Below are 27713 nucleotides of genomic sequence, written 5' to 3' on the forward strand. Positions count from 1 at the left end.
ATAAAAACTGAAATACCTTAGGATGGCAAAAGAAATACATCACATATAGCTCCTGGGCTATATGGATGTATTTAACCCCTGCCAGTTTTCCAGAAAAAAGCGGGAGATAGGCTCCGCCCCTTCACGACGGCCTTATCTCCTCAGCACACAAGCGCCATTTTCCCTCACAGTTCCGCTGGAAGGACGGCTCCCTGACTCTCCCCTGCAGTCCCTACAGAATCAGGGTAAAAACGAGAGAGGGGGGGCACTATTGGCAGCTAAATTATAAACAGCAGCTATAAAAGGGAGTAACACTTTTATATAAGGTTATCCCTATATATATATATATATATATATATATATATATATAGCGCTCTGGTGTGTGCTGGCAAACTCTCCCTCTGTCTCCCCAAAGGGCTAGTGGGGTCCTGTCCTCTATCAGAGCATTCCCTGTGTGTGTGCTGGGTGTCTGTACGATTGTGTCGACATGTATGCGGAGGAAAATGATGTGGAAGCAGAGCAATTGCCTGTGTTAGTGATGTCACCCCCTAGGGAGTCGACACCTGACTGGATGGTTGTATTTAAAGAACTACGTGACAATGTCAGCACTTTACAAAAAACTGTTGACGACTTGAGACAGCCGACAAATCAATTAGTGCCTGTCCAGGCGTCTCAGACACCGTCAGGGGCGATAAAACGCCCGTTACCTCAGTGGGTCGACACAGACACAGATACTGAGTCCAGTGTCGACGGTGAGGAGACAAACGTAATGTCCAGTAGGGCCACACGTTACATGATCACGGCAATGAAGGAGGCATTGAACATTTCTGACACTACAAGTACCACAAAGAAGGGTATTATGTGGGGAGTAAAAAAAAACAAAAAAAAAACTACCAGTAGTTTTTCCTGAGTCAGATGAATTAAATGAGGTGTGTGATAAAGCGTGGGTTTCCCCCGATAAAAAAGTGCTAATTTCTAATAAATTATTGGCACTATACCCTTTCCCGCCAGAGGTTAGGGCGCGTTGGGAAACACCCCCTAGAGTAGATAAAGCGCTCACACGTTTATCTAAACAAGTAGCGTTACCGTCTCCTGATACGGCCGCCCTCAAAGAACCAGCGGATAGAAGGCTGGAAAATATCCTGAAGGGTATATACACACATACTGGTGTTATACTGCGACCAGCAATCGCCTCAGCCTGGATGTGCAGTGCTGGAGTGGCGTGGTCGGATTCCCTGACTGAAAATATTGATACCCTGGATAGGGACAGTATATTACTAACTATAGAGCATTTGAAGGATGCATTACTATATATGCGTGATGCACAGAGGGATATTTGCACCCTGGCATCAAGAGTGAGTGCTATGTCCATTTCTGCCAGAAGAGCGTTATGGACGCGACAGTGGTCAGGGGATGCTGATTCCAAACGACATATGGAAGTATTGCCGTATAAAGGGGAGGAGTTATTTGGGGCCGGTCTATCGGACCTGGTGGCCACGGCAACGGCCGGAAAGTCCACCTTTTTCCCCCAGGTCACCTCTCAGCAGAAAAAGACACCGTCTTTTCAAACTCTGTCCTTTCGTTTCCATAAGTACAAGCGGGCAAAAGGCCACTCATTTCTGCCCCGGGGCAGAGGAAGAGGAAAAAGACTGCACCAGGCAGCCTCTTCCCAGGAGCAGAAGCCCTCCTCTGCTTCTGCCAAGTCTTCAGCATGACGCTGGGGCTTTACAAGCGGACTCGGACACGGTGAGGGCCCGTCTCAAAAATTTCAACGCGCAGTGGGCTCACTCGCAAGTGGACCCCTGGATTCTGCAGGTAGTATCACAGGGGTACAAACTGGAATTCGAGACGTCTCCTCCTCGCCGGTTCCTGAAGTCTGCTCTACCAAAGTCTCCCTCCGACAGGGAGGCAGTTTTGGAAGCCATTCACAAGCTGTATTCCCAGCAGGTGATAATCAAGGTACCTCTCCTACAACAGGGAAAGGGGTATTATTCCACGCTGTTTGTGGTACCGAAGCCGGACGGCTCGGTGAGACCAATTTTAAATCTAAAATCCTTGAACACTTACATAAAGAGGTTCAAATTCAAGATGGAGTCACTCAGAGCAGTGATAGCAAACCTGGAAGAAGGGGACTATATGGTGTCTCTGGACATCAAAGATGCTTATCTCCACGTCCCAATCTACCCTTCTCACCAAGGGTACCTCAGGTTTGTAGTACAAAACTGTCATTATCAGTTTCAGACGCTGCCGTTTGGGTTGTCCACGGCACCTCGGGTCTTTACCAAGGTAATGGCCGAAATGATGATTCTTCTTCGAAGAAAAGGCGTTTTAATTATCCCTTACTTGGACGATCTCCTGATAAGGGCAAGGTCCAGGGAACAGTTAGAAGTCGGAGTAGCACTATCTCAGTTAGTGTTACGTCAGCACGGGTGGATTCTAAATATTCCAAAATCGCAGCTGATTCCAACACAGTCCAGAAAAAGGTGTTTCTCCCAGAGGAAAAGGCCAGGGAGTTATCCGAGCTAGTCAGGAATCTCCTAAAACCAGGCCAGGTGTCAGTGCATCAGTGCACGAGGGTCCTGGGAAAAATGGTGGCTTCTTACGAAGCGATTCCATTCGGAAGATTCCATGCAAGAACGTTTCAGTGGGATCTTCTGGACAAATGGTCCGGATCGCATCTTCAGATGCATCAGCGGATAACCCTGTCGCCAAGGACAAGGGTGTCTCTTCTGTGGTGGCTGCAGAGTGCTCATCTACTAGAGGGCCGCAGATTCGGCATTCAGGATTGGATCCTGGTGACCACGGATGCCAGCCTGAGAGGCTGGGGAGCAGTCACACAGGGACGAAATTTCCAGGGCTTGTGGTCAAGCATGGAAACATCTCTTCATATAAACATTCTGGAACTAAGGGCCATTTACAATGCCCTAAGTCAAGCAAAACCCCTGCTTCAGGGTCAGGCGGTATTGATCCAATCGGACAACATCACGTCAGTCGCCCACGTAAACAGACAGGGCGGCACGAGAAGCAGGAGGGCGATGGCAGAAGCTGCAAGGATTCTTCGCTGGGCGGAGAATCATGTGATAGCACTGTCAGCAGTGTTCATTCCGGGTGTGGACAACTGGGAAGCGGACTTCCTCAGCAGACACGACCTTCACCCGGGGGAGTGGGGACTTCATCCAGAAGTCTTCCAAGAGATGGTAAACCGTTGGGAAAAACCAAAGGTGGACATGATGGCGTCCCGTCTCAACAAAAAACTAGACAGATATTGCGCCAGGTCAAGGGACCCTCAGGCAATAGCGGTGGACGCTCTGGTAACACCATGGGTGTACCAGTCAGTGTATGTGTTCCCTCCTCTGCCTCTCATACCAAAAGTACTGAGAATCATAAAAAGGAGAGGAGTAAGAACTATACTCGTGGTTCCGGATTGGCCAAGAAGGACTTGGTACCCGGAACTTCAAGAGATGCTCACGGAGGAACCGTGGCCTCTACCTCTAAGAAAGGACCTGCTCCAGCAGGGGCCTTGTCTGTTCCAAGACTTACCGCGGCTGCGTTTGACGGCATGGCGGTTGAACGCCGGATCCTGAAGGAAAAAGGCATTCCAGAAGAAGTCATCCCTACCCTGATAAAGGCCAGGAAGGATGTAACCGCAAAACATTATCACCGCATTTGGCGAAAATATGTTGCGTGGTGTGAGGCCAAAGAGGCCCCTACAGAGGAATTTCAACTGGGTCGCTTCCTACATTTCCTGCAAACAGGACTGTCTATGGGCCTAAAATTAGGGTCCATTAAGGTTCAAATTTCGGCCCTGTCGATTTTCTTCCAAAAAGAACTGGCTTCAGTGCCTGAAGTCCAGACGTTTGTCAAAGGGGTACTGCATATACAGCCTCCTTTTGTGCCCCCGGTGGCACCTTGGGATCTCAATGTGGTTTTGGGGTTCCTAAAATCACATTGGTTTGAACCACTCACCACTGTGGAATTAAAATATCTCACATGGAAGGTGGTAATGCTGTTAGCTCTGGCTTCAGCCAGGCGTGTCTCAGAATTGGCGGCTTTATCTTATAAAAGCCCTTACCTGTTTTATCACACGGATAGGGCAGAATTGAGGACTCGTCCTCAATTTCTCCCAAAGGTGGTTTCAGCGTTTCACGTGAACCAGCCTATTGTGGTGCCTGCGGCTACTAGGGACTTGGAGGACTCCAAGTTACTGGACGTAGTCAGGGCCCTGAAAATATATATTTCCAGGACGGCTGGAGTCAGGAAATCTGACTCGCTGTTTATCCTGTATGCACCCAACAAGCTGGGTGCTCCTGCTTCTAAGCAGACGATTGCTCGTTTGATTTGTAGTACAATTCAGCTTGCACATTCTGTGGCAGGCCTGCCACAGCCAAAATCTGTAAAAGCCCATTCCACAAGGAAGGTGGGCTCATCTTGGGCGGCTGCCCGAGGGGTCTCGGCTTTACAACTTTGCCGAGCAGCTACATGGTCAGGGGCAAACACGTTTGCTAAATTCTACAAATTTGATACCCTGGCTGAGGAGGACCTGGAGTTCTCTCATTCGGTGCTGCAGAGTCATCCGCACTCTCCCGCCCGTTTGGGAGCTTTGGTATAATCCCCATGGTCCTTACGGAGTCCCAGCATCCACTTAGGACGTTAGAGAAAATAAGAATTTACTTACCGATAATTCTATTTCTCATAGTCCGTAGTGGATGCTGGGCGCCCATCCCAAGTGCGGATTGTCTGCAATACTTGTATATAGTTATTGTTACAAAATTCGGGTTATTATTGTTGTGAGCCATCTTTTCAGAGGCTCCTTCGTTTATCATACTGTTAACTGGGTTCAGATCACAGGTTGTACGGTGTGATTGGTGTGGCTGGTATGAGTCTTACCCGGGATTCAAGATCCTTCCTTATTATGTACGCTCGTCCGGGCACAGTATCCTAACTGAGGCTTGGAGGAGGGTCATAGGGGGAGGAGCCAGTGCACATCAGCTAGTTCAAGCTTTTACTTTTGTGCCCAGTCTCCTGCGGAGCCGCTATTCCCCATGGTACTTACGGAGTCCCAGCATCCACTACGGACTATGAGAAATAGAATTATCGGTAAGTAAATTCTTTTTTTTTTTTTTTATGGTGAGTACAAAAATGCAGGTTTTGGTTTTTTTATTTTTTATTTTTTTTTCCTTCAGTTGTTAAGCTTGTTGCTTAAGCTTTGTCATTCTCTCACCAGAATTGTGCAGGGTATCCTGCATTGCTTCTGTGTGAACCACCGGTTTAGAGATGATATGCTTGGTAATGGCACATTCCTCCCGCTGTTCATCTATCTTTCTCTATCGTCCTAGTGGATGCTGGGGTTCCTGAAAGGACCAAGGGGGGAATAGCGGCTCCGCAGGAGACAGGGCACAAAAAGTAAAGCTTTTCCGATCAGGTGGTGTGCACTGGCTCCTCCCCCTATGACCCTCCTCCAGACTCCAGTTAGATTTTTGTGCCCGGCCGAGAAGGGTGCAATCTAGGTGGCTCTCCTAAAGAGCTGCTTAGAGAAAGTTTAGCTAGGTTTTTTATGTTACAGTGATTCCTGCTGGCAACAGGATCACTGCAGCGAGGGACTGAGGGGAGAAGGAGTCAACTCACCTGCGTGCAGGATGGATTGGCTTCTTGGCTACTGGACATCAAGCTCCAGAGGGACGATCACAGGTACAGCCTGGATGGTCACCGGAGCCGCGCCGCCGGCCCCCTTGCAGATGCTGAAGACAGAAGAGGTCCAGAATCGGCGGCTGAAGACTCCTGCAGTCTTCTAAAGGTAGCGCACAGCACTGCAGCTGTGCGCCATTTTCCTCTCAGCACACTTCACACGGCAGTCACTGAGGGTGCAGGGCGCTGGGAGGGGGGCGCCCTGGGAGGCAAATGAGTACCTATAAAGGCTAAAAATACCTCACATATAGCCCTAGAGGCTATATGGAGATATTTAACCCCTGCCTGATTTCTCAAAATAGCGGGAGACGAGCCCGCCGGAAAAGGGGCGGGGCCTATCTCCTCAGCACACGGCGCCATTTCCTCTCACAGCTCCGCTGGTCAGGACGGCTCCCAGGTCTCTCCCCTGCACTGCACTACAGAAACAGGGTAAAACAGAGAGGGGGGGCAAATTTATGGCGATATTTTTATATAACAAAGCAGCTATAGGGGAGCACTTATTATAAGGCTATCCCTGATATATATATAGCGCTTTTGGTGTGTGCTGGCAAACTCTCCCTCTGTCTCCCCAAAGGGCTAGTGGGTCCTGTCTTCATTAGGAGCATTCCCTGTGTGTCTGCTGTGTGTCGGTACGTGTGTGTCGACATGTATGAGGACGATATTGGTGTGGAGGCGGAGCAATTGCCAAATATGGGGATGTCACCTCCTAGGGGGTCGACACCAGAATGGATGCCTTTATTTATGGAACTACGGGATAGTGTCAACACGCTAAAGCAGTCGTTTGACGACATGAGACGGCCGGACAATCAATTAGTGCCTGTCCAGGCGACTCAAACACCGTCAGGGGCTGTGAAACGCCCTTTGCCTCAGTCGGTCGACACAGACCCAGACACAGGCGATGACTCCAGTGGTGACGGTGACGAATCAACCGTATTTTCCAGTAGGGCCACACGTTATATGATTTTGGCAATGAAGGAGGCGTTACATTTAGCTGATACTACAGGTACCACTAAACAGGGTATTATGTGGGGTATGAAAAAACTACCTATAGTTTTTCCTGAATCAGAAGAACTAAATGACGTGTGTAATGAAGCGTGGGTTGCCCCTGATAAAAAGCTGATAATTTCAAAGAAATTATTGGCATTATACCCTTTCCCGCCAGAGGTTAGGGAGCGCTGGGAAACACCTCCTAGGGTGGACAAGGCGCTAACACGCTTATCTAAACAAGTGGCGTTACCCTCTCCTGAGACGGCCGCACTTAAAGATCCATCAGATAGGAGGATGGAAAATATCCAAAAAAGTATATACACACATGCAGGTGTTATACTACGACCAGCTGTAGCAACTGCCTGGATGGGCAGTGCGGGGGTAGTTTGGTCAGAATCCCTGATTGAAAATATTGATACCCTGGACAGGGACAATATTTTACTGTCGTTAGAACAAATAAAGGATGCATTTCTTTATATGCGTGATGCACAGAGGGATATATGCACACTGGCATCACGGGTAAGTGCTATGTCCATTTCGGCCAGAAGAGCTTTATGGACGCGACAGTGGACAGGCGATGCGGATTCAAAACGGCATATGGAAGTTTTGCCGTATAAGGGGGAGGAGTTATTTGGAGTCGGTCTATCAGATTTGGTGGCCACGGCTACAGCCGGGAAATCCACCTTTCTACCTCAAGTCACTCCCCAACAGAAAAAGGCACCGACTTTTCAACCGCAGCCCTTTCGTTCCTTTAAAAATAAGAGAGCAAAGGGCTATTCATATTTGCCACGAGGCAAAGGTCGAGGGAAGAGACAGCAACACGCAGCTCCTTCCCAGGATCAGAAGCCCTCCCCGGCTTCTACAAAAGCCTCAGCATGACGCTGGGGCTTCTCAAGCGGACTCGGGGACGGTGGGCGGTCGTCTCAAAAATTACAGCGCGCAGTGGGCTCACTCGCAAGTAGATCCCTGGATCCTGCAGATAATATCTCAGGGATACAGGTTGGAATTAGAGACAGATCCACCTCGCCGTTTCCTGAGGTCTGCTTTACCAACGTCCCCCTCCGAAAGGGAGACGGTGTTGGAAGCCATTCACAAGCTGTACTCTCAGCAGGTGATAGTCAAGGTACCTCTTCTGCAACAAGGGAAGGGGTATTATTCCACTCTTTTTGTGGTACCGAAGCCGGATGGCTCGGTAAGGCCTATTCTAAATCTGAAGTCCTTGAACCTGTACATAAAGAAGTTCAAGTTCAAAATGGAGTCACTCAGAGCAGTGATAGCGAACCTGGAAGAGGGGGACTTTATGGTATCCTTGGACATCAAGGATGCGTATCTCCACGTTCCAATTTACCCCTCACACCAGGGGTACCTCAGGTTCGTTGTACAAAACTGTCACTATCAGTTTCAGACGCTGCCGTTCGGATTGTCCACGGCACCTCGGATCTTTACAAAGGTAATGGCCGAGATGATGATTCTTCTTCGAAGAAAAGGCGTATTAATTATCCCATACTTGGACGATCTCCTAATAAGGGCGAGGTCCAGAGAACAGCTAGAGATGGGATTAGCACTGTCTCAAGAAGTGCTAAAACAGCACGGGTGGATTCTGAATATTCCAAAATCCCAGTTAATGCCGACAACTCGTCTGCTGTTCCTAGGGATGATTCTGGACACGGTTCAGAAAAAGGTTTTTCTCCCGGAGGAAAAAGCCAAGGAGTTATCCGAGCTTGTCAGGAACCTCCTAAAACCAGGAAAGGTGTCTGTACATCAATGCACAAGAGTCCTGGGAAAAATGGTGGCTTCTTACGAAGCGATTCCATTCGGCAGATTCCACGCAAGAATTTTCCAAAGGGATCTGTTGGACAAATGGTCAGGGTCGCATCTTCAGATGCACCTACGGATAACCCTGTCTCCAAGGACAAGGGTGTCTCTTCTGTGGTGGTTGCAGAGTGCTCATCTATTGGAGGGCCGCAGATTCGGCATACAGGATTGGATCCTGGTGACCACGGACGCCAGCCTGAGAGGCTGGGGAGCAGTCACACAAGGAAGAAACTTCCAGGGAGTATGGACGAGCCTGGAAACGTCTCTTCACATAAACATTCTGGAACTAAGAGCAATATACAATGCTCTAAACCAGGCAGAACCTCTGCTTCAGGGAAAACCGGTATTGATCCAGTCGGACAACATCACGGCAGTCGCCCATGTGAACAGACAGGGCGGCACAAGAAGCAGGAGGGCAATGGCAGAAGCTGCAAGGATTCTTCGCTGGGCAGAGAATCATGTGATAGCACTGTCAGCAGTGTTCATCCCGGGAGTGGACAACTGGGAAGCAGACTTCCTCAGCAGACACGATCTTCACCCGGGAGAGTGGGGACTTCATCCAGAAGTCTTCCACATGCTGGTAACCCGTTGGGAAAGACCAATGGTGGACATGATGGCGTCTCGCCTCAACAAAAAACTGGACAGGTATTGCGCCAGGTCAAGAGATCCGCAGGCAATAGCTGTGGACGCGCTGGTAACGCCTTGGGTGTACCAGTCGGTGTATGTGTTTCCTCCTCTGCCTCTCATACCAAAAGTATTGAGAATTATACGGCAAAGAGGCGTAAGAACGATACTAGTGGTTCCGGATTGGCCAAGGAGGACTTGGTACCCGGAACTTCAAGAGATGATCACGGAAGATCCGTGGCCTCTACCTCTAAGGAGGGACTTGCTTCAGCAGGGTCCCTGTCTGTTTCAAGACTTACCGCGGCTGCGTTTGACGGCATGGCGGTTGAACGCCGGATCCTAAAGGAAAGAGGCATGCCGGAAGAAGTCATTCCTACTTTGATTAAAGCAAGGAAGGAAGTAACCGTGCAACATTATCACCGAATTTGGCGAAAATATGTTGCGTGGTGCGAAGATCGGAGTGCTCCGACGGAGGAATTTCAACTGGGTCGATTCCTACATTTCCTGCAATCAGGATTGTCAATGGGTCTCAAATTGGGATCTATTAAGGTTCAAATTTCGGCCCTGTCGATTTTCTTTCAAAAAGAATTGGCTTCAGTCCCTGAAGTCCAGACCTTTGTTAAGGGAGTGCTGCATATACAGCCTCCTGTGGTGCCTCCAGTGGCACCGTGGGATCTCAATGTGGTTTTGGACTTCCTAAAATCTCATTGGTTTGAACCACTAAAAAAGGTGGATTTGAAATATCTCACATGGAAAGTGACCATGCTTCTAGCCCTGGCTTCTGCCAGGAGAGTGTCAGAATTGGCAGCTTTATCTTACAAAAGCCCATATCTGATTTTCCATTCGGACAGGGCAGAACTGCGGACTCGTCCGCATTTTCTCCCTAAGGTGGTGTCAGCATTTCATCTGAACCAGCCTATTGTAGTGCCTGCGGCTACAAGTGACTTGGAGGACTCCAAGTTACTGGACGTTGTCAGAGCATTAAAAATATATATTGCAAGGACAGCTGGAGTCAGAAAATCTGACTCGTTGTTTATATTGTATGCACCCAACAAGATGGGTGCTCCTGCGTCTAAGCAGACGATTGCTCGTTGGATCTGTAGCACAATCCAACTTGCACATTCTGTGGCAGGCTTGCCACAGCCTAAATCTGTAAAGGCCCACTCCACAAGGAAGGTGGGCTCATCTTGGGCGGCTGCCCGAGGGGTCTCGGCATTACAACTTTGCCGAGCAGCTACGTGGTCAGGGGAGAACACGTTTGTAAAATTTTACAAATTTGATACTCTGGCTAAGGAGGACCTGGAGTTCTCTCATTCGGTGCTGCAGAGTCATCCGCACTCTCCCGCCCGTTTGGGAGCTTTGGTATAATCCCCATGGTCCTTTCAGGAACCCCAGCATCCACTAGGACGATAGAGAAAATAAGATTTTACTTACCGATAAATCTATTTCTCGGAGTCCGTAGTGGATGCTGGGCGCCCATCCCAAGTGCGGATTATCTGCATAAATTGTACATAGTTATTGTTAACTAATTCGGGTTATTGTTGAAGGAAGCCATCTTTCAGAGGCTCCGCTGTTATCATACTGTTAACTGGGTTTAGATCACAAGTTGTACGGTGTGATTGGTGTGGCTGGTATGAGTCTTACCCGGGATTCAAAATCCTCCCTTATTGTGTACGCTCGTCCGGGCACAGTACCTAACTGGAGTCTGGAGGAGGGTCATAGGGGGAGGAGCCAGTGCACACCACCTGATCGGAAAAGCTTTACTTTTTGTGCCCTGTCTCCTGCGGAGCCGCTATTCCCCCCTTGGTCCTTTCAGGAACCCCAGCATCCACTACGGACTCCGAGAAATAGATTTATCGGTAAGTAAAATCTTATTTTCTAGTGTTAACCATTTGAATGTGTGTTGATGGACACTGGTCTGCTAGTTTTGGCTTAGATGGAGCAATAGCTTCCACAGTGCTGTCCGTAACAATCCCTGGACTCAGTATAGACAGTCTGGTGTAGCAATGTGGGATCCAATATACAGGTTGAGTATCCCTTATCCAAAATGCTTGGGACCAGAGGTATTTTGGATATCGGATTTTTCCGTATTTTGGAATAATTGCATACTATGAGATATCATGGTGATGGGACCTAAATCTAAGCACAGAATGCATTTATGTTACATATACACCCTATACACACAGCCTGAAGGTAATTTTAGCCAATATTTTTATAACTTTGTGCATTAAACAAAGTGTGTCTACATTCACACAATTAATTTGTTTCATATACACCTTATACACACAGCCTGAAGGACATTTAATACAATATTTTTAATAACTTTTGTGTATTAAACAATGTTTGTGTACATTGAGCCATCAAAAAACAAAGGTTTCACTATCTGACTCTCACTCAAAAAAAGTCCGTATTTCGGAATATTCCGTATTTCGGAATATTTGGATATGGGATACTTAACCTGTACTATGCTTTTAGATGTATGTGCTGACTTGGTAATAAGTATTTTCGGTTCCAAATATCATCTGACTTTTGGACCCTGACCCTGTCACATTTTCTGCAATGAAACAAAGGTAGATATATAGTAATGAGGTCTTTCCATAAATTGCAGTTGTTTACTTAACTTTAATATATATATATATATATATATATATATATGTGTGTGTATGTATGTATGTGTATATATATATATATATCTCTATATATATCTATATATATATCATTTTTTTTAATTATTTTTTTTTAACTAAAGGCCAAAGAAAAGATCTTAAGAAAAAGATGGACAAATGTAGTGTTATCATGATTGATGATGGGTGAGTAGAAACATTGAGTTCTTATTTCTCTCTGGGAAGGTTCGAAATCTAACACTTAGAGACAGTTTAGTAGTTACATCCATTAGATCTAATTTATTTTGCCATGATCTACTATTACATTTCTACTGCAACTCTCAAATCTAAGAAAATGCTGTTAAAAACTTAGAATTTGACGGCAGACCAGAACCACTTGGCCCACCTAACCTGCCTCGTATTTTTATCTCAAACCTTATTTGATCCTTATTTCTTTGTAAGAATTTCCTTATGTCTATCCCATGCATGTTTAAATGACTCTACTGTCTTAACCTCTACCACTTCTGATGGGAGGCTATTCCACTTGTCCACTACCCTTTCTATGAAGTCATTTTTCCTCCCCTGAACCTCCCTCCCTCCAGTCTCAGTACTGTTGTCGTACATTAAGTAAGTGCTGCTGCGGAACATTCTTTCTTGTAATAGACACAACAATTGTTCTAGCTATTTGGCCCACAGTTTTTCTTTGTTAATGCTTTTTTACTGTGCAATTACTAATGTTTTCCCATTTTGCACTGCTTTTCTTTTGCTGTTCTACTTAATCCCTCTCATGTCTCGGCACCTTTCTCTTTAGCTGCTAACATTTTGTGGTACCTTTTCCCTACTCATTGTGTTACAGTAGATCTCCGTGCAAGGGTTTGTATAATGTTTTGTCCTCTCTGCAGTGTTTCTGGAAATAATGTCTGCTGCATTGTTCACCTTGACTTGTTCTTTGAGTCTAAACAAACTGATGCTGTTTCAGCTCTGAGGTGTCTGAGAATTCTCAGGATGATGAGCAGTTTAAAGCAAAACGAGAATTTCTACAGAGCGGGTTACCAGATTCTTTAAAGCGACACATTGCGAAAAATACTGCTCTGAGGGAAGCGTATTTTTCCAATTGTTCCTTCCAGACAGCCATCCATGTACAACAGAAAGATGGTAAGTATTCTTTTCATCGCTTCTTGCGTAAACTAGAAGACTTGTTTTCGTTATGTACATCATAATGTCTATTAGAATGTAATGTTTCACATAAATAGCTCTATTATTGTGCACACAGCACTGTCTCAAGAGTATTGATCTATTTCTACAGGTTGTTTTATGTGGGATTTGGGCTTCCCTCTCTGCCCTCTGTTGACTAAAGTCTCTGCGTTGTGCACGGATGTTGCAGATGTTACGAGGCTTACGATTTCTATTGGTGACTTCACCTGCTTAAACACTACATCTGCAGTCAAGCAACATACTGGCATGGTTAGTATGTTTGGAGTGTCCTGCTGTCATGACAAGATTCTGTTACTTCCTGAGGACACTCGGGTGGCATTCATTTTCAGACTAGCTTCTATGGAGAATCGGGTATGGGTCGACGGTCATTAGGTCGACCATGGAAGGTCGACATGCATTAGATCGACAGGGACAATAGGTCGACATGTACTAGGTCGGCAGGTCAAAAGGTAGACATGTTTTGTGTTTAACTTTTTTTGGCGTCGTTTTCTTCGTAAAGTGACGGGGAACCCCAATTAGTGAACAGTGTCCATTCGGGCAAGGTTACCGTTCCAATTGTAGTCACGTGGAATGTTAAGTATGAAAAAATCAAAAAATTTAAAGAATTAAATTAAAACAAAAAAAACCTCATGTTGCCCTTTTGACCATGTCGCCCTAATGCATGTCGACCTAAGTTGTGTCGACCTAACGACCGTATCCCGGAGACTCTAATCTTGGCAAATTCACAAAGGTCCGGTTTAAGTCTAGCAATTTCCCACTTTTGGTAAATCTGAATCTGGGAGCATGTACTGTAGTTGGAGTTTGTGAATTCAGTATTCAGTCATGGAATTATCTGCTATTGAGCAAACTGACAGAACATGCTTAGCTGACATGTATGTAAAGAAAATGTGAAAATACATTTATAAAAAGTGCTGTTAATTTTCAATAATAACTTTTTATGTATTTATTGTTTTTAGGTGTCAAAGAGATCAGAGTTCTCTGAAGTTATCAAAGACTTTCTTTTAGAAGAGATTCGGTCACATAATCCACCATTTCCAGTTAAAAGATTTTTTAAGCAATTCCTCAAAAAACAGAGTGATTATCTTGCACTTCAAAGCACAAATAAGTCAGGTTTGTGGTCTTATTGTTCCTTCTACAGCGGTGCTTCATTTGGTAATGTAGTGTGTGGTATAATGTTCCTGATGGTCCATTACACTTTTATTCCCTCTCTGTAACCGAAGTTTACATGGTTTTAACATTTCCTAAAGTATTTAGTTGGTTGACACTGTTATAAGTATAGAGCCTCCGTTAGGACTTAGGCATTAGGTGGTGGAGGGGGGGGTAGTTGAGTGCTTATTTGCAGGGCAATATGATTTGGCACTCCAGCAGTTACTAGAAGCTTACAAAAGCACTAGGCTGTCAGCTAACCAAACTCCACCTGCTGCATCCAGCTTCCAGTGTGGTATTTTTTGTGTATGCAAAGATGGTATAGTAGACCTGGCGCTCCCTATTGGCTGCTGGAAAAATTGAAAGTATTAAGATGTAAAAGAAAGGTAACTTCCCTTGGTTTCTTTATGCGTCTTCCAAATTCTAATTTTTTTCTGGGGTTGGTATTGTTGTCATCGATAGTTTCTCAGTGGAGTCAAGTACATGTGTGAAATGAAAAACCACAATGTGTAATACGTTCATAACATATATGTAGTCTACATTTGTGCTGATTATAGAGCTGATGATCGTTATGGCGTACCAAAACTCACAATGAATATTAAGAAGACAGAAATATCAAGGTATCTTTATATCGGTATATGGTGCGTACCAAAACTCAGTGTTCAATATAGAGACATCTTTAAATCAGTATATGATGCGTACCGGTACTCACTGGTTTTGCAAGTTCCTAAGCATATCACAGTTTCTCTGTCCTTGAATATTCCTTTCCCACGAAAGAATATGCTTCAAAATATCTTATACAAAGATATTTATTACGAAGACATATAAAAATCTTTTAAAAAAAACAATGGAAACCGATGAATTGCTTTACCTTTCTCTCAAGGGGTGGTTTTCAGTATGCCGAATGTCGGGATCCCGGCGCTCAGTATACCGACGCCAGAATCCCGACACCCGGCATACCGACAGCTATTCTCCCTCGTGGGGGTCCACGACCCCCCTGGAGGGAGAATAAAATAGTGTGGCGCGCCACCGTGCCCGCAACGTGGCGAGTGCAGCGAGCCCGCAAAGGGGCTCCTTTGCGCTCGCCCCACTGTCGGTATGCCGGCGGTCGGGCTCCCAGGCGCAGGTATGCTGGTCGCCGGGAGCCCGAGCGCCGGCATACCGTACTACACCCCTTTCAAGATGTAACAAATCTGGAAACACTGCTAATCCAAATGTTTTGGGACTCCTGTCACTTTTGTCAAGGCATGTGTGCAGTGTTCCCAGTTATGGCTTATAAAGGTGAAACCAAGGTCACTTCCGGTTTCTGTCACTCACAGACTGTAAGTGCCCAGAACTTGTATTAATTCCAATCTCCGGTTTCTGTAATGTCAGAGGTGATACTTATTTACTTTTTCAAGGTCCTGGTTAGCACATAACTGTTCATTGATGCCGGTAACCTGGGGAGAATGGGGAGTATTACCTGCTTCTGTGTTTGTCCATGACCGGAAGTGACGCCATGGATCTCCAGGGGATTGATGCAGTCCAAATAGGCTCCAGAATTTGCCGCAACTGGAAGTAACATATAGTTCAATAGGTTCCGCTGTTATATATAAACTAGAGTTCGACTGCTCTGTGGTAGCGCCTAGTTGCAGGTCACAAGCACAAAGAATGCACTATACAGGAAAAGGAAAGCAAAGCTCTTCGCATACACAAAGTATTTCTTTCTGGGGTTTTTTGGGATAACCCTATCGTGTATAACAGCAGGCTGAACCGTACTTTGAAGCGCCCAAATCCTCAATAAATTCTTACTTCCAGTGTAGTATTATCCGCTGGGGAAAATCCCTTCACTAGCTGCGGAAGTCGGGACTAGGGGCCCCTGCACTGCCACCTCACCAGCTAAAGTGGCTACTGATGTGGTAGCCAGGTAAGTTACCCCCCCTCTCTTCGCGCGATGGCTGAGTTAGCTAAAAGTATAACTGTCAACTCCACCTACCCTGCTAGTGTGTCATAGTGACGTCAGTCGTGCGGTCTATTCTACATCTGCTTATGCAATTTTTTATTTTCTTATCAAAATTAGTGAAAAGTAGTAAATTTGCCTATAGCAACCTATGGCTTTTTTTTTTTTTTCTTCATCCTTTTATACACTATACCAGATGTATGATGGCTAGCACCTCCACTTTTCCAAATCCCTAGATTGTCAGTACATGCAGGCCAATGTCCCTACCAACACCAGAGCCCTGGGTCTTCCCACTTTTAAGTTTGTTAAAATAATACCAGTTCACTCTGAAGAGCTATGATATTGACCAATTCCCCCCCCCTATTAAGTCCTAGAGGATGCTGGGGTCCACATTAGTACCATGGGGTAGACGGGTCTATTAGGAGCCATTGGCACTTTAAGAGTTTGAGTGTGGGCTGGCTCCTCCCTCTATTCCCCTCCTACCAGACCCAGTTTAGAAAATGTGCCCGGAGGAGTCGGTCACAGCTAGGGGAGCTCTACAGAGCTTCTTTAGTAAAAGTTTATTTTAGAGTTTTTTTTATTTTACAGGGAGGCTGCTGGCAACATCCTCCCTGCTTCGAGGGACTAAGTGGGGGGGTGAGTAGTATCCGCCATGCGTGGTCTGAGCCACTATCTCCGCTGACAGGACACTGAGCTCCTGAGGGGATCAAACGTTCCCCGCCACAGGTGATCGCTCACCCCGGCAGCATGCCGCCACCCCCTTACAGAGCCAGAAGATCAGAAGAGTCGAGATATTGCGGCACAAAGGTAGGAGCGCAACTCTGAGCAGCTGCGCTTCGGTAAAGCTCAGCGGCACACAGTGTTGGTGCTGTGAGGGGCGTCCTGAGCCAGCGACTTAATACTCTACACTGGTCACAGACGCTAACTGGAGACTGAATCCCAAGGCCTGCGTCACAATCCTCCGTACTCAGATGCTCAGCAAGGGATGGAATCCCCCGCCTTGCGACTGAGTCCTCAGGCCAGTATAAAGAATGTGTGGGAAGTCGCGCCATCTTCAAGGGGCACAGCTTCTCCTCAGAGCGGACCCATTTCCTGCCTGCAGTGCCTGTACACAGGGGGGGGCGGGGGGGGGGGGGGGGGGGGGGGCGGCGGGCAGTGAATTAGATCTGTGCAACTATTACAGTACACAGTGGGTACTGATAAGGGGTGTCTTATATATATATATATATATATATATATATATATATATATATATATATATATATATATATATATATATATATATATATATATATACATATAAAATATATATGTGTGTGTGTGTAGATCTAGATATATATCTATATATATATAGATATATAGATAGAAATGTATATTCTATATCGATTCTCGGCGGCGCAGCACTCGGCTTCTCAGAATGAATGATGCCGACAATGTCTGCTAGTCAACGTTTCAATATATTTTCATATTTTCGCCAGGATAAAGTACAAAAATACACACATACCTTTATACCGGCACACTACCATGTGAACTGCAAACGGGCGGCTCGGGACTAGGCATCCGCCCACAAGTCGCCCAGTACTGATGTCATCTGGACACGACGACTCAGCTGTGCTCATGCCATCACCATAGCAACTAAAAACATTGCAAATGGACACTTTAGTGCTTGTGGCAACACTAGCAAAAAAAATAGTCTTCGTTACACAATGCACTTCCCTTCAAGAATAAATAACAAACAGTATCAATCTTACTGATAACTCTATACATTTCTTATTCTAATGGTGTAACGTTATCTCATACAAGCTATTAGAATATCATAAGGCTAAGACTGTCATATGTCAATAAACAATATTTAAGACTATTATCTTAATGCCGCATATGCCACATTTTCATTGAAGCCTCTTGGACTTATTGCATCTAAGCGATGGATCCATTGAGCCTCCCGTCTCAATAACTGAAGTCCCCTTTTGCCACCCCGGATGTTTTCAGGTATTGTATCAATCGTCCTGTACCGTAATGTGCTGAGTGGATGTTTAAATTCACAGCAATGCCTAGCGACTGGCTGGTCGCTCTTACCCGTTTGTAACGCTGCTCTAATAGCTCCCCTATGCTGCCCCATCCGTTCCTTGAATTTACAAATTGTCTTGCCTATGTAGCAAAGACCGCAAGGGCACAAAATCTGGTAGATCACATATGTTGAACTGCAATTAAAATAGTGTCTGATTTTGTAAATTTTACCAGAATTTTACCAGTGGGAGAAAGGGTCACCAGTCAGCATGACATGACAGGTGACACAGGTGCATTTAAAGTAGCCCACTCTAGTGTTGTCTAGAAAACTGCAGTTTTTCGGATTTATAGCCACATGCCAAAAAATTTTCAATAAGGGTGTAAATTTCTCTTTCAGCTGTTATTTTATCATCAGATATACAGGTGTATAAGAAATTGACTAAAGCGCCAACTAAATCATGCAGTGATAAATTGTGTTCTATTCTTCAACAGGCAGTTGATTCGGGTTTCATTAATGAAGAATTCAAGGGGGTACTGTTCCCACCATACCACCCTGGCCCCGGTATTTATACAATACCGAAAACACACAAAGGGTTTTCACCACCCCCGGGCAGACCAATTGTGTCTGCCTGTGGTTCTCTTTTCCAAACAGTGGCCACTTTTTTAGATTCACTATTGCAACCTCTTATACAAGATGAACCTACCTTCCTGTTAGACACCACTACCTTCTTATGTAAATTAGAAGCACTACCATCTGTGCCACTTAATAGCTGGCTGATATGCGTTGACGTGGTTAACTTATACACCTCTATTCCTTACGATATGGGCTTAGTTGCCATCAAGTCATTTCTGCTGGAAAAAAGCACATTTACCCAGAACGCCATTGACGTGATTGTGTTGTTTGAGTTATTGTTATATAACAATTTTTCTCTAACGTCCTAGTGGATGCTGGGAACACCGTAAGGACCATGGGGAATAGCGGGCTCCGAAGGAGGCTGGGCACTCTAGAAAGATCTTAGACTACCTGGTGTGCACTGGCTCCTGCCACTATGACCCACCTCCAAGCCTCAGTTAGATTTCGTGCCCGGCCGAGGTTGGATGCACACTAGGGGCTCTCCTGAGCTCTTAGAAAGTTATAGTCTTAGAATTTGTTTTTTTCAGTGAGACCTGCTGGCAACAGGCTCACTGCAGCGAGGGACTAAGGGGAGAAGAAGCGAACTCGCCTGCTTGCAGCCGGATTGGGCTTCTTAGGCTACTGGACACCATTAGCTCCAGAGGGATCGACCGCAGGCCCAGCCTTGATGTTCGGTCCCGGAGCCGCGCCGCCGTCCCCCTTACAGAGCCTGAAGCAGGAAGATGGTCCGGAAAATCGGCGGCATGAAGACGTCCTGTCTTCACCAAGGTAGCGCACAGCACTGCAGCTGTGCGCCATTGCTCCTCATACACACTTCACACTCCGGTCACTGAGGGTGCAGAGCGCTGGGGGGGGCGCTCTGAGGCAGCAATAAAAACACCTTGGCTGGCTAAAATACCTCAATATATAGCCCCTGGGGCTATATATGAGGTAAATACCCCTGCCAGAATCCCAAAATAAGCGGGAGAATAGGCCGCGAAAAAGGGGCGGAGCCTATCTCCTCAGCACACTGGCGCCATTTTTCCCTCACAGCTCGGCTGGAAGGAAGCTCCCTGGCTCTTCCCTGCATTTCTACAATACAGTAAGAGGGAAAAAGAGAGGGGGGGCACTAAATTGGCATTGTATACAGTATAAGCAGCTATTAGGGACATAACTCAGTTAGTCCCTGTATATATATAGCGCTCTGGTGTGTGCTGGCATACTCTTACTCTGTCCCCCCAAAGGGCTTTTGTGGGTCCTGTCCTCTATTTGAGCATTCCCTGTGTGTGTGGAGTGTGTCGGTACGGCTGTGTCGACATGTTTGAGGAGGATAATGATGTGGAGGGAGAGCAGATGCCTTTAGCAGAGATGTCACCCCCTGCGGGGCAGACACCTGAGTGGATGGTATTATGGCAAGAAATGAGTGCACGTATAGACTCCTTACATAAAAAATTTGACGACATGCCGACTGTGGGACAGCCGAGTCTTCAGCTCGTGCCGGTCCAAGGGTCTCAAAAGTCATCAGGGGCTCTAAAACGCCCGTTATCTCAGGTGGCACAAGTAGATGTCGACACGGATACTGACGCCAGTGTCGACGACGATGAGTCAAATTTAATGCCCGTTAAGGCCATTCGCTGCATGATTGAGGCAATGAAAGAGGTGTTAAATATTTCTGATTTACATCCAGGTACCACAAAAAAGGGTATTATGTTTGGGGAGAAAAAACTACCTGTACTTTTTCCCCCGTCAGATGAATTAAATGAAGTGTGTGAAGAAGCGTGGGCTTCCCCTGATAAGAAATTGGTGATTCCTAAGAAATTACTAATGGCGTTCCCTTTCCCGCCAGAGGATAGGTTACGTTGGGAAACACCCCCGAGGGTGGATAAAGCGCTCACACGTTTGTCAAAAAAGGTGGCACTACCGTCCCAGGATACGGCCGCCCTTAAGGAACCTGCTGATAGAAGGCAGGAGGCGATCCTGAAGTCTGTATATACACACTCAGGCATTATACTCAGACCAGCAATTGCGTCAGCTTGGATGTGCAGTGCTGCCGCTGCATGGTCAGATAACCTGTCAGAAAATATTGACACACTAGACAGAGACACGATCCTGTTAACAATTGACCATATAAAAGACTCAGTCTTATACATGAGAGATGCACAGAGGGAAATCTGCCGGCTGGCATCTAAAGTAAGTGCACTATCTATCTCTGCTAGGAGGTGTTTATGGACTCGCCAGTGGACTGGAGATGCAGATTCCAAAAGGCACATGGAAGTTTTGCCTTATAAAGGGGAGGAATTATTTGGGGATGGTCTCTCCGACCTAGTTTCCACAGCAACGTCTGGGAAGTCAGCATTTTTACCCCATGTCCCCTCGCAGCCTAAGAAGGTGCCATTTTATCAGGTTCAGTCCTTTCGATCCCAGAAAAATAAGCGGGGAAAAGGAGGGTCTTTTCTGTCAAGAGGCAGTGGCAGGGGAAAAAGGCTGCAGCAAACAGCAGGTTCCCATGAACAAAAGTCCTCCCCCGCTTCCTCTTCCAAGTCCGCCGCATGACGGTGGGGCTTCACAAGCGGAGCCGGGTACGGTGGGGGCCCGCCTCAGGAATTTCAGCGATCAGTGGGTTCGCTCACAGGTGGATCCCTGGATCCTTCAAATAGTATCTCAAGGATACAGGCTGGAATTCGAGGCGATTCCACCCCGCCGTTTCCTAAAATCCGCCTTGCCGATTGCTCCTTCAGACAGGGAGGCAGTGCTAGCGGCAATACACAAGCTGTATTCCCAGCAGGTGATAATCAAGGTACCCCTACTCCAACAAGGCCGGGGTTACTATTCCACACTATTTGTGGTACCGAAACCGGACGGTTCGGTGAGACCCATTCTAAATTTGAAGTCCTTGAACACATACATAAAAAAATTCAAGTTCAAGATGGAATCGCTCAGGGCGGTTATTGCAAGCCTGGACGAGGGGGATTACATGGTATCCCTGGACATCAAGGATGCTTACCTACATGTCCCCATTTACAATTCTCACCAGGAGTACCTCAGATTTGTGGTACAGGATTGCCATTACCAATTCCAGACGCTGCCGTTTGGACTCTCCACGGCACCGAGGGTATTTACCAAGGTTATGGCGGAAATGATGATACTCCTTCGAAAAAAGGGAGTTTTAATTATCCCATACTTGGACGATCTCCTAATAAAGGCACGATCCAAGGAACAGTTGTTAGTGGGAGTAGCACTATCTCAGGAAGTGCTGAGCCAGCACGGTTGGATTCTGAATATCCCAAAGTCACAGCTGGTCCCCACGACACGTCTAATGTTCCTGGGAATGATTCTGGACACGGCCCAGAAAAAAGTGTTTCTCCCGGAAGAGAAAGCCAGGGAGTTGTCTTCTCTAGTCAGAGACCTCCTAAAACCAAAACAGGTATCGGTGCATCACTGCACGCGAGTCCTGGGAAAGATGGTAGCTTCATACGAAGCAATTCCATTCGGCAGGTTCCATGCCAGAATCTTTCAGTGGAACCTTTTGGACAAGTGGTCCGGATCGCATCTTCAGATGCATCGTTTAATAACCCTGTCTCCACGAACCAGGGTGTCTCTTCTGTGGTGGCTGAACAGTGCTCATCTTCTAGAGGGCCGCAGATTCGGCATACAGGACTGGGTCCTGGTGACCACGGATGCAAGCCTACGAGGCTGGGGGGCAGTCACAAAGGGAAGAAATTTCCAGGGACTATGGTCAAGTCAGGAGACTGCCCTTCACATAAATATTCTGGAACTAAGGGCCATTTACAATGCCCTAAGTCAAGCAAAATCCCTGCTCCTACACCAGCCGGTGCTGATCCAGTCAGACAACATCACGGCAGTCGCCCATGTGAATCGACAGGGCGGCACAAGAAGCAGGACGGCGATGGCAGAAGCCACAAAAATTCTCAGATGGGCGGAGAATCATGTACTAGCACTGTCAGCAGTGTTCATCCCGGGAGTGGACAACTGGGAAGCAGACTTTGTCAGCAGGCACGACCTCCACCCGGGAGAGTGGGGACTTCATCCAGAAGTCTTCCAAATGATTGTAAATCAATGGGGTCGTCCACAGGTGGACATGATGGCGTCCCGCATAAACAAAAAACTAGAGAAGTATTGCGCCAGGTCAAGAGACCCTCAGGCGATAGCGGTGGACGCCCTAGTGACACCGTGGGTGTACCGGTCAGTGTATGTGTTCCCTCCTCTACCTCTCATACCAAAGGTACTGAGAATAATAAGAAAGCGAGGAGTAAACACAATTCTCGTGGTTCCGGATTGGCCAAGAAGAGCGTGGTACCCGGAACTTCAAGAGATGATCTCAGAGGACCCTTGGTCCCTGCCGCTCAGACAGGACCTGCTACAGCAGGGCCCCTGTCTGTTCCAAGACTTACCGCGGCTGCGTTTGACGGCATGGCGGTTGAACGCCGGATCCTGAAGGAAAAGGGCATTCCGGAGGAAGTCATTCCTACGCTTATTAAAGCCAGGAAAGATGTTACGGCAAAACATTATCACCGCATATGGCGGAAATATGTTGCATGGTGCGAGGCCAAAAAGGCCCCAACAGAGGAATTTCAACTGGGTCGTTTTCTGCATTTCCTGCAAGCAGGAGTGAATATGGGCCTAAAACTAGGCTCCATTAAAGTACAGATCTCGGCTCTGTCGATTTTCTTTCTAAAAGGAACTAGCTTCAGTACCTGAAGTTCAGACATTTGTGAAAGGAGTGCTGCATATTCAGCCCCCATTTGTGCCTCCTGTGGCACCGTGGGATCTCAACGTGATGTTGAATTTCTTGAAATCACATTGGTTTGAGCCACTAAAAACCGTGGATCTGAAATATCTCACGTGGAAAGTGGTCATGTTATTGGCCCTGGCATCAGCCAGGCGAGTGTCAGAATTGGCGGCTTTATCATGTAAAAGCCCTTATCTGATTTTTCATATGGATAGGGCAGAATTGAGGACTCGTCCCCAGTTTCTCCCTAAGGTGGTGTCAGCGTTTCACCTGAACCAGCCTATTGTGGTGCCTGCGGCTACTAAGGATTTGGAGGACTCCAAGTTGCTAGACGTTGTCAGGGCCCTGAAAATATATGTTTCCAGGACGGCTGGAGTCAGAAAATCTGACTCGCTGTTTATCCTATATGCACCCAACAAGCTGGGTGCTCCTGCTTCTAAGCAGACTATTGCTCGTTGGATTTGTAGTACAATTCAGCTTGCACATACTGTGGCAGGCCTGCCACAGCCTAAATCTGTCAATGCCCATTCCACAAGGAAGGTGGGCTCATCTTGGGCGGCTGCCCGAGGGGTCTCGGCTTTACAACTTTGCCGAGCAGCTACTTGGTCAGGGGCAAACACGTTTGCAAAATTCTATAAATTTGATACCCTGGCTGAGGAGGACCTGGAGTTATCTCATTCGGTGCTGCAGAGTCATCCGCACTCTCCCGCCCGTTTGGGAGCTTTGGTATAATCCCCATGGTCCTTACGGAGTTCCCAGCATCCACTAGGACGTTAGAGAAAATAAGAATTTACTCACCGGTAATTCTGTTTCTCGTAGTCCGTAGTGGATGCTGGGCGCCCATCCCAAGTGCGGTCTATCTGCAATACTTGTACATAGTTATTGTTAACTAAATCGGGTTATTGTTGAGCCATCTGTTGAGAGGCTCTATTGTTTCATACTGTTAACTGTGTTTCATATCACGAGTTGTACGGTGTGATTGGTGTGGCTGGTATGAGTCTTACCCGGGATTCAAAATCCTTCCTTATTGTGTACGCTCGTCCGGGCACAGTACCTAACTGAGGCTTGGAGGAGGGTCATAGTGGGAGGAGCCAGTGCACACCAGGTAGTCTAAGATCTTTCTAGAGTGCCCAGCCTCCTTCGGAGCCCGCTATTCCCCATGGTCCTTACGGAGTTCCCAGCATCCACTACGGACTACGAGAAACAGAATTACCGGTGAGTAAATTCTTATTTTTTCTATATAATAACGATTTTTATTAACAGGTGAAAGGGTGCGCAATGGGCAGTTCCATGGCACCGGCCTACGCCAATATTTTTATGTTTTCCATAGAACATGCTTTATTTTTTTCTGATTCGGTATTGTCCTCTAGAATATTATTATACACAAGGTTTATAGACTATATATTTATCATGTAGCAGGACGACATATCGATACTAAACAGTGCATTGACACAGCATAACATGCAGGAAGGTCCCATTAAGTTTACTCACACCTACAGTCAGCAGTCTATTAATTTCCTAGATGTCAGTTTGACAATAACCAATGATAAACTGGTTACTATTTTATTAATTAAAGCCACTGACCGGAACACGTTATTGAAAGCACAGAGTTGTCACCCGAGACCATTAATTAATGGCCTCCCATACTCACAGATGATCCGAGTATACTGTATTAATAATGATAAAATAACAGCTGAAAGAGAAATTGACACCCTTATTAAGAAATTTTTGGTACGTGGCTATAAATCCGAAAAACTGCGGTTTTCTAGACAACACTAGAGTGGGCTGCTTTAAATGCACCTGTGTCACCTGTCAGTTCATGCTGACTGGTGACCCTTTCTCCCACTGGTAAAATTTACAAAATCAGACACTATTTTAATTTCAGTTCAACATATGTGATCTACCAGATTTTGTGCCCTTGCGGTCTTTGCTACATAGGCAAGACAATTTGTAAATTCAAGGAACGGATGGGGCAGCATAGGGGAGCTATTAGAGCAGCGTTACAAACGGTTAAGAGCGACCAGCCAGTCGCTAGGCATTGCTGTGAATTTAAACATCCACTCAGCACATTACGGTACAGGATGATTGATACAATACCTGAAAACAGCCGGGGTGGCAATAGGGGACTTCAGTTATTGAGACGGGAGGCTCAATGGATCCATCGCTTAGATGCAATAAGTCCAAGAGGCTTCAATGAAAATGTGGCATATGCGGCATTAAGATAATAGTCTTAAATATTGTTTATTGACATATGACAGTCTTAGCCTTATGATATTCTAATAGCTTGTATGAGATAACGTTACACCATTAGAATAAGAAATGTATAGAGTTATCAGTAAGATTGATGCTGTTTGTTATTTATTCTTGAAGGGAAGTGCATTGTGTAACGAAGACTCATTTTTTTTGCTAGTGTTGCCACGAGCACTAAAGTGTCCATTAGCAATGTTTTTAGTTGCTATGGTGATGGTATGAGCACAGCTGAGTCGTCGTGTCCAGATGACATCAGCACTGGGCGACTTGTGGGCGGGTGCCTAGTCCCGAGCCGCACGTTTGCAGTTCACATGGTGGTGTGCCGGTATAAAGGTATGTGTGTATTTTTGTACTTTATCCTGATGAAAATATATTGAAACGTTGATTAGCAGACTTTGTCTGCATCATTCATTCTGAGAAACCGAGTGCCGCGCCGCCGAGAATCTATACTTGCGCCGGTGCCCTGGCAAAACTGGTAAGTTATTATCTTGAACTATGTAGTGCCAGACCCCAGAGCATGATAGATAGTTAGATAGATATAGATAGATATATAGAGATATATAAAGTTTCCCATATCCGAATATTCCAAAATACGGATTTTTTTGGAGTGAGATAGTGAAACCTTTGTTTTCGTAGGGCTCAATGTACACAAACTTTGTATAATACACAGTTATTTAAAAAAATATTGTATTAAATGACCTTCAGGCTGTGTGTATAAGGTGTATATGAAACCTAAATTGTGTGAATGTTCACACTTTGTTTAATGCACAAAGTTATAAAAAATAGTGGCTAAAATGACCTTCAGGCTGTGTGTATAAGGTGTATATGAGAGACAAATGCATTCTGTGCTTAGACTTAGGTCCCATCACCATGATATCTCATTATAGTATACAGTTATTCCAAAATATGGAAAAATCCTATATCCAAAATACTTCCGGTCCCAAGCAATTTGGATAAGGGATACTCAACCTGTGTATATGTATGTATATATATTTCTCTGACGTCCTAAGTGGATGCTGGGACTCCGTAAGGACCATGGGAATAGCGGCTCCGCAGGAGACTGGGCACAACTAAAAGAAAGCTTTAGGTCTAACTGGTGTGCACTGGCTCCTCCCTCTATGACCCTCCTCCAGACTTCAGTTAGAATCTTGTGCCCGGCTGAGCAGGATGCACACTAGGGGCTCTCCTGAGCTCCTAGAAGAGAAAGTATATTTTAGGTTTTTTATTTTCAGTGAGATCTGCTGGCAACAGACTCACTGCTACGAGGGACTAAGGGGAGAAGAAGCGAACCTACCTGACTGGAGATAGTTTGGGCTTCTTAGGCTACTGGACACCATTAGCTCCAGAGGGATCGAACACAGGACCCGACCTCGATCGTTAGGTCCCGGAGCCGCGCTGCCGTCCCCCTTACAGAGCCAGAAGCAAGAAGTGGTCCGGAAAATCGGCGGCAGAAGACCTCGGTCTTCAACAAGGTAGCGCACAACACTGCAGCTGTGCGCCATTGCTCCTCATGCACACCTCACACTCCGGTCACTGATGGGTGCAGGGCGCTGGGGGGGGGGGGGCGCCCTGAGCAGCAATATAAACACCTTGGCTGGCAAATCATCACAATATATAGTCCCAGAGGCTATATATGTGATAAATGACCCCTGCCAGAATTCCTGAAAAAAGCGGGAGAAGTCCGCCGGAAAAGGGGCGGGGTTAACTCAGCACACTGGCGCCATTTCTCCCTCACAGCTCCGCTGGAAGGATCGCTCCCAGGCTCTCCCCTGCAGTATCAAGCTACAAAGGGTGAAAAAGAGAGGGGGGGGCACTAAATTTAGGCGCAGTATAACTTATATAGCAGCTATAAGGGGAAATAATTCAGTTAATCCCTGTATTATTATAGCGCTCTGGTGTGTGCTGGCATACTCTCTCTCTGTCTCCCAAAAGGGCTTTGTGGGGTCCTGTCCTCTGTCAGAGCATTCCCTGTGTGTGTGCGGAGTGTCGGTACGGCTGTGTCGACATGTTTGATGAGGAGGCTTATGTGGAGGCGGAGCAGATGCCTATAAATGTGATGTCACCCCCTGCGGGGCCGACACCTGAGTGGATGGTTATGTG

The 27713-nt window shown here is 46.4% G+C and overlaps 1 protein-coding gene across 3 annotated transcripts in view; it reads left to right on the forward strand.

Annotated features, from left to right (window-relative positions):
- ATAD5 (ATPase family AAA domain containing 5) overlaps positions 1 to 27713 on the forward strand; it is a 359161-nt gene that overhangs the window by 185596 nt on the left and 145852 nt on the right. For all 3 annotated transcript variants that reach the window (XM_063960872.1, XM_063960874.1, XM_063960875.1), the window contains exons 6-9: positions 11840 to 11900; positions 12673 to 12848; positions 13000 to 13157; positions 13865 to 14018. In XM_063960872.1, the coding sequence (XP_063816942.1) occupies positions 11840 to 11900; positions 12673 to 12848; positions 13000 to 13157; positions 13865 to 14018 (549 nt within the window). The remainder of the gene's footprint in view (positions 1 to 11839; positions 11901 to 12672; positions 12849 to 12999; positions 13158 to 13864; positions 14019 to 27713) is intronic.

The sequence above is a fragment of the Pseudophryne corroboree genome, chromosome 3, assembly GCF_028390025.1.
Source record: "Pseudophryne corroboree isolate aPseCor3 chromosome 3, aPseCor3.hap2, whole genome shotgun sequence".
Lineage (NCBI taxonomy): Eukaryota > Metazoa > Chordata > Amphibia > Anura > Myobatrachidae > Pseudophryne > Pseudophryne corroboree.